The 14,862-nt window shown below is 41.4% G+C and overlaps 1 protein-coding gene across 1 annotated transcript in view; it reads left to right on the forward strand.

Moving 5' to 3' along the window:
- The first annotated feature begins 1,470 nt into the window (after positions 1-1,470).
- Hey (Hairy/E(spl)-related with YRPW motif) overlaps positions 1,471-14,862 on the forward strand; it is a 35,584-nt gene continuing 22,192 nt past the window's right edge. Inside the window, exons 1-2 of the mRNA XM_067154808.2 lie at positions 1,471-1,610; positions 9,587-9,804. Of these exons, the coding sequence (XP_067010909.1) occupies positions 1,543-1,610; positions 9,587-9,804 (286 nt within the window). The 5' untranslated portion in view covers positions 1,471-1,542. The remainder of the gene's footprint in view (positions 1,611-9,586; positions 9,805-14,862) is intronic.

Raw genomic sequence — 14,862 nt, forward strand, 5'->3', positions numbered from 1 at the left:
AAACCATGGAAAAATCACTTCGATGGCTGAGATTGGAATCGAACCCAGGCCTCCGGGGGTGGCAGCTAATCGCGCTAACCACTACACCAAAGAGGTGGGTTTTATAGGTCTCTTTTAGGCAATTTATAGATCTTCAATTTCCGAGTCCTAGTTATAAGGGTCTAAATGGTTAGCGTGCTGGCCTTTGGCCACAGAAGTCCCGGGTTCGTTTCTCGGCAGGGTCGGGAATTTTAACCATATCTGGTTAATTTCGCTGGCACAAGAGCTGAGTTCATGTATCGTCTTCATCATCATTTCCTCCTCATCACGACGAGCAGGTCGCCCATGGGTGTCAAATCCAAAGACGTGCACCAAGCAAGCCAACCTTGTCCTCGGACACTCCCGGAACTAAAAGCCATACGCCATGTCATTTCATGTCGACGAAATATTTCGACCTGAAACTCCCTTTAATTGTAAAATTACCATCAGGGGGAATGGATTCTCAATATTATTCTCTTGGTGATCTGGTCACCCCGGTGGTGGAATAGAGCTCATTATTAATGCCACAGGTCCTGCACGCGTAGATGATACACTAAGTTACCTGACGTCAACAATACAGTAATATTAATTCAGAAGGGAGAACTAGCGAGAGTGGTTCCCACAGTATATTTCTCTTCCCCTTACCACCTTGTTGCTCTAGTTTCCCACACCCTGGAAGAGAGAGGGGGGCCAGCCACCCCTCTGTATAATTGTGACACCCACAACAGAACAGCGGAGTGGAGGGGGCTGCAGTGTGTGTGCCGACCGCTAGACCGGCCGCCTCTTTAATACTACATAACATTTCAGTTGTCAGCAGGCCGTGCACGCGTTAGGACGTTGCTCAAAGCCTACTGCAGACGGCTCGCCACATGGCCGTACCTTCCGGCGAACATAAGACGGTCGTGTGTGCCAACACTTAATTGGAGCTCGAGATAAGAAGTGTGCAAGACACGTGATCGACGATTGTATCTTCGACGACATCTTTTCTAATTGCATTCCGAAACGTGACACTTGTTTGATTTTGATTCGATTCTTCTTCCTCGTCAGTGAAGTGCGTCGATTGACGATTGATTGAATGTGTCGTCTCCAGACTGATAATCAATCAAGAGACATTGTTACCGTTTAATTGTTTTAATAAATTCCATTGTTTATCATTGAATTGTGTGTCATCCGGAGTGTTCTTGTTGCGTGTTTCTCCTGAGATAACTGTGATATCGCATTGCTAGACTGTGTTCAGAGTATTAAAAAAAACATTTTTATTTATTTAACTAATATTTAAAGCAATTGAAGTATATTGTGTGATTGTTAGTGACTTGATTTGCCGAACTGTCAAGTGAAGATTTCTCAAGCAGATCTTCAGTGAACTGTGCCGTCCGGCCCTTAATCGTGACCCTGTGGAGAGTTGTGGTCCCCCGGGGGTCAGGAACCCTCGACGCCACGGTGGACCCCCAACCTCCCCTGCACTGGGGGTACAGCGGAACCTCCGCATGGACCCCCCAAATTACCCCCACGGCGCGCTCTGGTATGAAGAGGACCTTAAGCGAAAGCGATGACTGTGATGACGTCTTCTCTGAGGAATCCTCCAAAGACCAGTGAGTACCTTCCCCATGCATGTGTTTATTGCATTACTGTAGCACCTTCAAGTGTTTGGCTATTATTTTCCTTTCACCACCTTCTGATGTTTATATGAGGTTATATAGATATATAATGTTATTTTCTTACGTCCCACTAACTGCTTTAGACGCTTTTCGGAGACGCCGAAGTGCCGGAATTTTGTTCCGCAGGAGTTCTTCTTTACGGACTGAGCCAGAATCGAACCTGCCAAGTTGGAGTCAGAAGGCCAGAGCCTCGACTGTCTTAGCCAGCCAACCCGGCTATATGAGGTTAATTGAGCACCCTGAGTCAGCTAATAAATTCATGCGTATTCTGCAAGAAAATCCTACCCGAAGAAGGCGGAATTTTGACTAATGACAAACGCTTTTCTGAGCCGAATAGCATGAACATTGCAGAACTTGACCTAATGAGAAATAAGTGACATTAACATGATTTCGATAACATTTGAGGTAAAACCTGGCACATTCCTACAACTTATTTACTTCCAGTATGGCTATAGCTGTAGAAGGTTTTACCTACCTTGTACACACAACAGAACTTGTCGAGCATTAAGAAAATAATGTTATCTTGAACTTCTGTTTTGGTGTTTTTAAGAGTAGGAAAGATCACGATATGAAGATAAAGTTGGAATTCAAGAGAACAAATTGGAGCAAATATTCGTTTATAGGAAGGCGAGTTAGGAATTGGAATAATTTACGGTACCAAGGGAAATGTTCAATAAATTTCCAAATTTTTTGCAATTATTTAAGAAATGAGTAGGTAAAATACAGATAGGGAATCTGCCACCTGGGTGATCTGCCCTAAATGTAGATCAGTGGTGAATGATTAGTTCAGTATTTCACACTCTCATTCGGTAATATAAATTGCACAACGCATCTGGAAGATAATGCGCATTGAAATGTCCATAACTACCATTGATATTGCACATTGATCAAGAGCTTCCGTGGCTCAGGTGGCTGCGCGCCGGCCTCTCACCGCTGGGTACCGTGGTTCAAATCCCGGTCACTCCATGTGAGATTTGTGCTGGACAAAGCGGAGGTGGGACAGGTTCTCTCCGGGTACCCCGGTTTTCCCTGTCATATTTCATCCCAGCAACACACTCCACTATCATTTAATTTCATCTGTCAGTCATTAATCATTGCCCCAGAGGAGTGCGACAGGCTTCGGCAGCCGGCACAATTCCTATCCTAGCCGCTAGAAGGGGGCTTCATTCATTCCATTCCTGACCCGGTCAAATGACTGGAAGCAGGGTGGATTTTAATTGTTCAATGCAAAGAATAACACAAGTAATTACTGATCAAAGTAAAGTGTGTCCTGTAGTTTCATTGAAACTGCGTTAATCTTCCCTTTCTAAGTCACCTTACTTCTGATGTGGCGTCCAGTCCTCATAAACGGGGTGATGCCCTGGTGGAACGAATTTTAGCTAATTTTTTAGATATTTTCTGAACTTATTCTACGCCCCATAGGAATACAACGTGGGCGAAAGTAAAGAAAAAGAACAAGTTAGGGTATTTCCTTTCGTTAGATACATCACTTTGCAATGTTAAGCATGGTACTACCAATAGTACGACTCAACAATCTCCTTGACGTAAATTAGAGTTCAGATCGCATTATTCTGCCTGGCATAAGAAGAAACATGCTGTAAGCTTGTGTTCAGAATCGTTAACTCCGTTGTTGGTTTTTGTTTTTTGTTTTAATATAACTTGATTCAGTTTAGCATAGTTCACTTTATTTCCTCCCACGGATGCAGTGTTTTCTATACAAAAGTAACCGAAATTAGTCTCCAAAATCCACTGCCTTTGTGTGCTTCTTATACATGTTACCTCCAACGTCTGGTTTATTTTTCCTTTAACAAAACATTGCGATATTTCTCTGAGGACTTAGAGTGGGTCTGGTATCTCACTCTCCTGTTGAAAATCGTACCCTAAATCGGCGGGAATCGAATTAGAGATAATCGGTTTGCGAGTAGAGTAGTTTCACAACTACATGACGACAAAAAATTAAAACCGTTCGATTTCCTTATAATCTTGTTACAAAATGGACCGAAAGGGAACAAAATAACATCGTGATCACTTCTTTCTCACATATATTTTTCTTCTTACTTTGAACTTCTGACACCCTTCAAACTTTCCACTGGTCGATGATCTTCAATAAATTCCTCTTAAAAGTCGACAGCAATAGAATATACAGTTTTTTTTTTGTTTTTTTTTTTTTTTTTTTTACAGTTCACTTTCGCTAATATTGGCAGATTGCAAGTATTATTACACAAAGGCACTGGATTTTGGATACTAACACTCCAATTAGAGTATGATTCCAGTGTATGGGACCCTCACCAGGATTACTTGATTCAAGAACTGGAAAAATCCAAAGAAAAACTAGCTCGATTTGTTCTGGGTGATTTCCGACAAAAGAATAGCATTATGAAAATGTTGCAAGGGTTGGGCTGGGAAGACTTGGAAGAAAGGAGACGAGCTGCTCGACTAAGTGGTATGTTCCGAGCTGTCCGTGGAGAGATGGCGTGGAATGACAGTAGATGAATAAGTTTGAGTAGTTTCTTTAAAAGTAGGGAAGATCACAGTATGAAGATAAAGTTGGAATTCAAGAGGACAAATTGGGGCAAATATTCCTTTATAGGAAGGGGAGTTAGGGATTGGAATAACTTACCAAGAGAGATGTTTAATTAATTTTCAAATTCCTTGCAATTATTTTAGAAAAAACAAGGTGAACAACAGATATGGAATCTGCCAGTTGGGCGACTGCCCTAAATGCAGATCAGTGATGATTGATTGATTGATGATTGATAGAACAAAAGAGAGTTCGCCTGGCAGTCCTTATTGGCCCATAGTTACTATTTTTTACAATTTATGACGGAAGATTTGAATAAAACCGTCTCGAACTGATTTGTACATTTTTTGTTACATTAAAATAGTGTTAAGAAATAAAACACAACCATAATTTTACCATCCGGCTGAAATTTTCTTACTTCAATTTCTGGCGTCTATTTCAGTATGCTTTCCTTTCCTTTGACAAATAATTAACTTGCTCAATTTTTCTTTGTACAGACAAGAAAGCAATTTCGAACATGTAACTTTTTATGTTTTGAGATATCCCATGTGTTGGTCGACATTCTAATCGCGAGCTCCTTGGTTGGAAACCAGTAACGATGTCACTTGATTGTTCTTCTTTGTATTCATTATTTCTCAACTTACATGCTGACAAAATGGTCTTGCTTTCAATTTCCATATTTCCATCATATCTGGATATGTCAGGTCAATTCTTTTTTTTTTTGCTGTACGTCGCACCGACACAGATAGGTCTTATGGCGACGATGGGACAGGGAAGGGCTAGGAGTGGGAAGGAAGCGGCCATGGCCTTAAGTAAGGTACAGCCCCAGCATTTGCCTGGTGTGAAAATGGGAAACCACGGAAAACCATCTTCAGGGTTGCCGACAGTCGGGTTCGAACCTACTATCTCCCGAATACTGGAAACTGGCCGCACTTAAGCGACTGCAGCTATCGAGCTCGGTTATCCATTCTTGTCACTCTATCCTGCTTGTCGGAAATTTAATTTCACTTACATGTATCCAAGTCACAGCTTTCTGCCTCATTACCCAAGTTTCTGCAACATACGTAATATTTTGTGAGAAAGTATTGTTTCCCCCTATCAATAAGTCGAAGATGATTTCTCAAACTGGTGGCATCTTCCACCTTGAAAATATATATCTAAAGCTTTTTCTACAAATTTAGAAGCTATAGCCTCTATTACTTGTGTTTTCAGAATTTCTGTATGGACTCTGTTATGGAGGGTAAGAGAAGTAGAGGGAGACCAAGACGACGATGGTTAGACTCGGTTTCTAACGATTTAAAGATAAGAGGCATAGAACTAAATGAGGCCATAACACTAGTTGCAAATCGAGGATTGTGGCGACGTTTAGTAAATTCTCAGAGGCTTGCAGACTGAACGCTGAAAGGCATAACAGTCTATAATGATAATGTATGTATGTATGTATGTATGTATGTATGTATGTATGTATGTTTCAAACCAACCATCCATATTGTCAATAATTATCTAATTTTAGTGCGGAAACACAGAGCTTGGCGAACTAGCCACGTTATGGGATTTTTCCTAGATGTTTCGCAGTTAGTATTAAAATCATATTCGCCAAGAAAACTGCAGGGATTGCTTTGATTTCCACCATCCCTGGTTCGTGTATCGAGACGTACCCGGCACCGTTATTGTTGTGATAGGCGTATAATTCATCATGTTTCTATATGCCATTGTGATGTTTCATTTAGCAGTAGTCCAAGAAGAGGAAATCAAAACTTTGAGAGCTGCTGATATTGTTATTTTATCTGAGACTGCAGATTATGTGGAGAAACTGAGGAATGGTATGAGCAGAATCTTGGGTAAGGAGTACAAGATGAAACTAAATAAGGCCAAAACAAAAGTAATGGAGTGCAGTCGAACTAAGTCAGGTGATGCTGGAAATATTAGATTAGGAAATGAAGTATTAAAGGAAGTACTAACGATGGCAGAAGTAAGGAGGACATATAATGCAGACTATCACAAGCAACGAAGGCCTTTCTTAAGGAAACAAATTTCTCACTTCGGACATTGATACAGGAATTAGATAGATGTTTTTGTAGACTTTCGTCTGGAGCGTGGCATTGTATGGAAATGAAACATGGACGATAACTAGCTCAGAAAGAAAGAAAATAGAAGGTTTTGAAATGTGGTGTTAAAGAAGAATGCTGAAGGTGAGATGGATAGATCGGGTCACGAATGAAGAGATACTGAATTGAGTTGGTGAGAGGAAATCAATGTGGCTAAATTTGAGTAGAAGAAGAGATAGAATGATAGGACACATCTTAAGATAGCCAGGCCTTGTTCAGTTGGCTTTTGAGGGAGGTGTAGGCGGTTAAGAACGGTAGGAGTAGAGCAGATTAGATCAGTTGCGTAGAAATTAAAAGGTTAGTACACGACTGATGACTCAAACAACTGTTGACAAACGATTTTTTAAATTCAATTTGCTTTACGTCGCACCGACACAGGTCTTATGGCGACGATGGGATTGGAAAGACCTTGTCGGGAGTGGAAGATTGGAAGGGATAGACAATGAAGATGGAAGGAAGCGGCCTTGGCATTAACTTAGGTACCATCCCGGCATTTCCCTGGAGGAGAAGTGGGAAACCACGGAAAACCACTTCGAGGATGGCTGAAGTGAGAATCGAAACCCCGCTACTCGGTTGACCTCCCGAAGCTGTGTGGATCCCGTTCCAGTCCTCGAGCCACTTTTCACATTTCGTGGCAGAGGCGGGAATCGATCCCGGGCCTCCGAGGGTGACAGCTAATCACACTAACCACTACACCACAGAGGCGACATTATTATTATTATTATTATTATTATTATTATTATTATTATTATTATTATTATTATTATTATTATTATTATTATTATTAAGGTAAAAGTGCATAAAATATAACAACGCTTTATACAATGTTCATAAAGTACGTACACTTTTTCTATGCAGTTAATATTAAGTGAGAAATTCGTCATTTCGTGTTATGGCCATTTAATATTGCTAAACCATTGTAAACCAGTCAAACAGTATAGAGTCTAGTCGATAACCCGGCTAGTCGAATGTTTCAATAAAGTCGTTGTTTTCTTCTGATGTAACAAAAAATAAATTAGCCTATGGTATTTCCCCTGACGTGAAACTATGTCGCAGATAGCGTACGGGACAGATCCTTCCTTTCCAGAGCAACCAATCCGCCGGTAATAACATTCTTACTTAGAGAAGTATAAAAACCAACAGTGGTAAATCTGAGATATGAGACCATTTTCTTTGTTTCTATTGGCCGGCTAGGGTCAGCTGTCCGTTTTCTGTTGTCTCCGATAGAGCTCGTATCACGTTGAAAATAAGAAAACCGCGTGCCCCCCGTAACATTACTTTTTGACACTTCGTCACTGAATAAACAAACGGAGAGACATAACCTGAAGTGAACCTACCCATACACCTAATCCGAGATATAAACTAAGACGTGTACAGACACAATCTCTCCGTTGTGCTACTTCAGGTATCGTTCACACTACACTTGCCAATACATCTACAAAGGTTGAAACATGTGTACATTACCTGCTACAGTTCAACATCGTTCGTGAAGCCTTCCCAATCCTCTGTCACAATGCCATTATACTCGTATGCACATCAAATAGGCTACACTCACACAAAAGAATTAAAAACTGACGCCACTTTAGTATAAGAAAGATAAACAGATTCGCTTGCGATCGCACACACAATCCATGTTACACCTTGTTCCACACAACTCTGTTGTCTACTTGTCTAGCCATCGGAACACGTGCTCAGATACGCTGCAGCGTTTGTCTTTTGTCGAGATTGTATTCCTACTTCTTAGACTCGCTCATTTGCTTCAGGTAGCCATTTTTCCTCCATACCTAGAAATAGATTAGGGACTTACTACCAGAAACTGAAACTAGGGCTGTCTTATTTTGTCTGCCTACAACACGGCCAGCAAGGTCCGGTTTCCTTCTCTAGAAAGTCCTTTATTACAACATATAGACGTGACTTATCGTGAAACGGAACAGATTAATGTGTATAATAGATGTACTGTATCACATCAAAGAGATATTGTAATAGTATATTAAGTGTTTATTCTCTGCTGGAAACTACGCCGTGGCCGCTAATTTCCACTAGTAGATAAAGAATTATCACCATGCCCGCTGTTCGGCCCCATGGCTAAATGGTTAGCGTGCTGGCCTTTGGTCACAGGGGTGCAAGGTTCGATTCCCGGCCGGGTCGGAGATTTTAACCTTAAATAGTAAATTCCCTTGCCTCGGGGACTGGGTATTTGTGCTGCCCCCATCATCCCGGCAAGTCACACACCACACATAACACTATCCTCCACCACAATAACACGCATTTACCTACACATGGCAGATGCCGCCCACCCTCATCGGAGGGTCTGCCTTACAAGGACTGCACCCGGTTAGAAATAGCCACACGAAATTAGTAATTATTATTACCATGTCCGCTTATTTAAACGAAAAAGTATATAACTTATTTTTCGATTGGAGTAATAGTATATATGTTAAAATCTTGTTCCGTTTCTCTACGAGCTTAGGTATGAAGCGACATCGATCTTCGTAGTGAGTTTTCACACCCGGATGACCTTCCTGACGTTAATCTCATCAGAGGAGTAAATAAGATGATGTTAATGACGTAGGAAGGGAGAGGGTGAAACCCGGTGCCGGCACATAGCATACTCCTGTCAAATAGCACCAAGGGGTCTGTTCAAAGCTTTAGGTCCCCATCCGACGGACAAATTACCAGTGAATAAAAGATTTTTTTAAAGCCAGGCTGGTGGACATGATCGTTAAGGCGCTGAAGTCTAAACGGTCTGACACCGAGGTTAGCCGGTTCGAGTCCCGTTGGTCGAAAAAATGTTCACCATCAGAATGTTGGCCGGCAGGGTAGGGGGGGGTGGTGAATACAATTTCTAATCACTACATCTTTTATTCACTGCTATGAACAATTCCACTGTTTAGATTACTAAGGAAAACGAATTAAAGACTACCTAATTACACAACAACGGAAAAATGTTTTTATAAAATGGAACCTTGTAAAATGTCTCTCAATTTTCGGTATCCAGACCTCGGGAACGGAGATCTTCACTGAGGGGTCGGAAGGGAAGATTTTAGAAGCAGTGTTTGTTCAAGTTTTTTAATGCCGTAGCATTTCTTAATTTCACGGGGTTGTAACCTGGCCATCATTCATGTTGTATTCAGCGAATTAATATTAGAAATATTGTGACTACTTAGATGTCTGTGTAGATCGTTATGTTATTGAAAAGGGCTGACATGTGGCATGTCCTACATCACAATAAAAGTGCATTGTCATGGCCGGAATTAAATTTCTTGTGTGTTTCTCCTCAGATGTTCGTCCCCCGGAGACACGGACAGCTGTCAGCTGCTAAGCCGTAAGAAGAGACGCGGTATCATCGAGAAGAGACGCCGGGACCGGATCAACACGAGTCTTACGGAGTTGAGAAGGCTGGTTCCTTCTGCCTACGAGAAGCAAGGATCGGCGAAGCTGGAGAAGGCGGAGATCTTGCAGATGACCGTTGATCATCTCAAGATGCTGCACGCCAAGGGTGAGCGACCTTATATACTTACTTATCTGATCACGTTACCCAGTTTTATGTCTGTTAGGTCATCAGCCCAGAGGCTGCTTGGATCCTCAAATAGCACCACCAAAGGCTATGCAATTATAAGGAAACCGCAAAAACCAATGGCAGAGCCCAAATGAGGCGTACTAGGCAAGATGACGAGTGAGGTAGTTTGCCATTGCTTTCCTCACTGGACCAAAAGGTGCTACTGCAGCACGACTGACCCTATGAGCAACACCTTCCATAACACTCGACACTAACTGTGTTCCAAATGTCATTACTCAGCACCACCCATACCCCAGCAGCTTCCATATTGCCACAGCCATGGATGAGACTGGGACTTCTGGGGGAAGCTACACTTTGCTCTGGCCTGTGCCAAGAGACGGATACAAAAATACTGCATCCATCAAGAAATGGCAACAGGCAGTTTTATATGACCACGAATGGCTACTCCTCAAACACTCGTACAAAATCATATTACAAACCTTCATTCTCCAGCCTAGCCACATAAACTATTTCACAGCCTTTCAGAACACCTTGAGAGGCCCGCTCCTTCATTGTTGGTGAATGGAACTTCCTTCCGATAGAGGTCAGATAGAAATCAAAACATGAACATTTTAAACGATTATGCTCAAAATATCTGTAAAGGCAATTATTATTTGGGTTGTCCGACTCCTTGGCTGAATGTTCAACGTTGAGGCATTCGGTTCAGAGGGTCAAGGGTTCGATTCCCGGCTCTGTCACGAAATTTGAAAAGTGGTACGAGGGCTGGAACGGATTCTACTCAGCCGCTGGTGGTCAACTGAGAATAGGAGGTTGCATTCTCTCCTCAGCCATCCTCGAAATGGTTTTCCGTGGCTTCCCTCTTCTCCTCCAGGCAAATGACGGGATGGTACTAACTCAAGGCCACAGCTCCTTCTTTCCCTCTTCCTTGATTATACCTTCCAATCCTCCCTCATCCGCCCACTAGGACCCTGTTCAGCATAGCAGGTGAGGACACCTGGGCGAGGTACTGGTCCTCCTCTGCAGTTGTATTCCCAACCAAATGTCGTCTCACGCTCCAGGACATTGAACTTGAGGCGATAGAGGTGGGATCCCTCGTTGAGTCCGAGAGAAAAACCAACCCTGGAGGGTGAACGGATTAAGAAAGATTATTATTATTATTATTATTATTATTATTATTATTATTTTCGTTTCAGTCATCTATGGGTTGCGATTACGCAACTTCCATTGCTTTCTCAAGTTCTTTCTCCTTCCTCTGTCGCCAGTATTCCTTCATCCGTTGGCTTGCTCGTGCTCGTTCTTCTGCCAAGAATACTCTGTTCATCCTCGTTTTCTCATCAGTTAGGTCCTTCACCTCCGCAACTCTGTGCCTGAAGATTTTTCTGTTTGTTACATCTTCTTGCGTGATCCCACATTTTTCTAAATCTCGGTGGATTTCTTTTACCCGTGGTACTTGTGACTTCCTGTTCTCCTGGAAGGTGAGGATCCTGTTGGCGAGTCTCTCCGATCCCATCCCTTTAATATGTCCGTAGAATGTTAATCTCCTCTTTTTCATTGTGGTGGTGATGTTTTCAGATTGTTGGTATAGTTCTTGGTTTGGTCTCATGCGAAACGCAAACTTGTCTGATGATTTTCTGGGTCCAAGAATCTTTCTGATCTTTCTTTCTTTTTCAAATCTGAGAGTCCCTTCGTGGCTATTGTCTCAGCTGAGTATAAACACTCAGGTTTGACTATCGTGCTGTAGGCCTGGTAGGAGAGTGACTTAGATTTCTAGGTGTTTTGACATAATCTAAATGAAGTTTCATTCATGTTTGGAGTCAAAATCTCTCCTAATTACTTGAATTTTGTAGCCGTTTTGATGTCACCGTACTTGGTCCTCATTGTCCAGGTTGGGTCAGTAGTATTTATGTTCAGGTACTCCGTTTTCTCAAAAGATATTTGCAATCCTGTTTTGTTTGCTGTTTCTTTGGGGACTTCAATCTACTTAGTTGCAATTTGCATATTCTCTGCTATAAAGACTATATCATCTGCAAATGCGAGACATTCAATTATTATTATTATTATTATTATTATTATTATTATTATTATTATTATTATTATTATTATTATTATTATTATTACTATTCTTACTTACTTACTTACTTACTTACTTACTTACTTACTTACTTACTTACTTACTTACTTACGTACTTACTTACTTATTTACTTACTTACTTACTAGGTTGGCCACACAAACTGTAGTCGCTTTTCGGCCTCGCCAATTAGCCTCCTCCACCTTTTTCGATCCGTGTATTCTTCTTCGGTTAGTCCCATTCTGCTCATATCCTCTCTGACCCCATCTATCCATCTTAGTCGTGGTCTTCCCTTTGGTCTTTTGCCTCTGATGTTTTCTTCCACCACCTGGCTGGTTACCTGACCTTCTCGACGCATTACGTGTCCATACGACTTAATCCTCCTCTCTTTAATCACTGCCACAATGTCTAGCAATTTGTATAATTCCTGAAGTCCTAAGTTTTTCCTTTTCCTCCATTCTCCTCTATCCTTCACTGGTCCAAAAATCTGTCTCAGCCCAGCATTCTCAAATGTTACGAGTTTTCTTCCTGTCTTTTGGGCCAGAGTCCAGGTCTCTGCTCCGTATAGGACCACGGGTTGTATTACAGTCCGGTAGATCCTTATCTTCGTTTGTCTCGATAGAAGCCGGGACTTGAACAGCTTTCCGACTGCAAACCTTGACCTGTTTCGTGCTAGAATTCTAGCCATTATTTCTTGGTCTATCTCATTCCTCTCACTGAGTAATGCCCCAAGATATTTAAATGCTCTTACTCTTTCAAAGATTTCTCCATCCACATTATTATTATTATTATTATTATTATTATTATTATTATTATTATTATTATTATTATTATTATTATTATTATTATTCGACTTTCCCCAACTGGAAATTGTCCCTGAGGACAAAATACACAAAAAGACAATATGAATATTAAAAGGAATTGTGAGTTTTAGCATGTTATTGCATTAAAAAGTTTGGGAGATATGGTTCTTCTGGATTTGGACGGAATATTTCAAGAGAGTTGCTGCAATTTCTTTTATTAATGACTGATGGAGATTGAATGATTTGCAGAATTGGACGAAAAAGAGTAATACCCGGCGTGGTCCGGATAGTTCTTTGAATGTTTCCTTTTAGGATTTATATTACTTACCTGTTGTGTGAAGTGAAATTTTTGTACATGTATTTACCGTGACGTTGACTGATTTGTTACGAATCATTTTGTATGTGTTTAATTTTAAGATTAAATTTTAGATTATTTTGAACTTCGTCCTTGTTGCAGCCCAGAGTGCCTGAAAACTAACTGATCCTTTCGAATAAATAATAAAAATGCGTGATAATTCTATGTATGTACGCCTCGTGGTACAGATATCATGTACACGACTCCAGCTGGCATTGAGACTGTCACCAAAAACTGTGGAATGAACACAAATCTCGATCATTTTGGATAATTTCTTTTTCACCCCTTCTCACCCCCTTGATGCTGACGGGGCTGAACTTGGACTTAAACAGCGTCCAGAGTGTCACTATTTATCTCAGCGACATTGAAAACTATGGATTCTACTCTAATACATATGGTCGTTTTCGATTATTTTTACACCGGGCGAGTTGGCCGTGCGGTTAGGGGCACGCCGCTGTGAGCTTGCATCCGGGGGATAGTGTGTTCGAATCCCACTGTCGGCAGCCCTGAAGATGGTTTTCCGTGGTTTCCCATTTTCACACCAGGTGAATGCTGGGGCTGTACCTTAATTAAGGCCACGGCCGCTTCCTTCCAACTACTAGGCCTTCCCTATTCCATCGTCGCGATAAGACATACCTGAATCGGTGCGACGTAAAGCCAATAGCAAAAAAAAAAACAAGATTATTTTTACATGTCACCTACTCCTCTTCCTCAATCCCCCAAGGAGTGCTAGGATTTCAGAAAGCCGCCACAGTATTTCTTTCCAGATAGTATACTGAGATATGTTGCAACATACAGACATATTGTACATCCATAATCTTGGTCATTTTGGACATATTCTTTTTCACCCCCTTCTCCCCTCCCCTACCCCCCCCCGCCCCCCCCCCCCCCCCAACATGGCGATGGGGGATAAACTTGGATTGGACTTAAACGGCACCCAGAGTATTACTATTCATGTGAACGATCCCAAAAAGAAACTACGCCTTCGACACTATTAATCGTTTCAGACTTTTTTTTCATGTCACTCTCTCCCCACCCTGAGTCCTAGGAGTGCCCACAGTATTTCTTTTTCGGATAGGAAGTCATACGTGTACCAATACCAAGCATGGTTGATATTGCTCCATGTTTGAACACGCATACATTATTATTATTATTATTATTATTATTATTATTATTATTATTATTATTATTATTATTATTATTTTACAACTTGCTTTACGGCGCGTCGGCACAGTTAGGTCTTATGGCGACGATGGGATAGGAAAGGGCTAGGAGTGGGAAGGAAGCGACTGAGACCTTCATTAAGGTACAGCCCTCAGCATTTTCCTGGTGTGAAAATGGGAAACTACGAAAAACCGTCTTCAGGGCTAGGGTTCGAACCCACTATCTCCCGGCTGCAAGCTCACAGCTGCGGGCCCCTAACCGCACGGCCAACTCACTCGGTAGAATTATTATTATTATTATTATTATTATTATTATTATTATTATTATTCAGACAAATTTAAGGACTGTAGAAAAAAGCATTAAAATTTGATTAACAGGTGTTCAGCTAGTGGATCTCAAATATTAATTCAAAAAGGAAATACCCGGAAAGAAATGAAGTTTACTACGTAGCGCCCCGGATTCAAGACATTAATCGGTAAAAGAATTGAAGAAACAGAAGAGATCTATCAAAGTATGAAGGCTCTCACGGCCGGTGTCAATATAATGAAAATCTTCCGGACTATTATGCCGTGGTCCATTGCTCTCATTCCTAAGAGCAGTGGATCACGGCATAATACTGTAGTCTGGAAAATTTTTATTATATAGG

Source organism: Anabrus simplex, chromosome 10, assembly GCF_040414725.1.
Source record: "Anabrus simplex isolate iqAnaSimp1 chromosome 10, ASM4041472v1, whole genome shotgun sequence".
Taxonomy (NCBI): domain Eukaryota; kingdom Metazoa; phylum Arthropoda; class Insecta; order Orthoptera; family Tettigoniidae; genus Anabrus; species Anabrus simplex.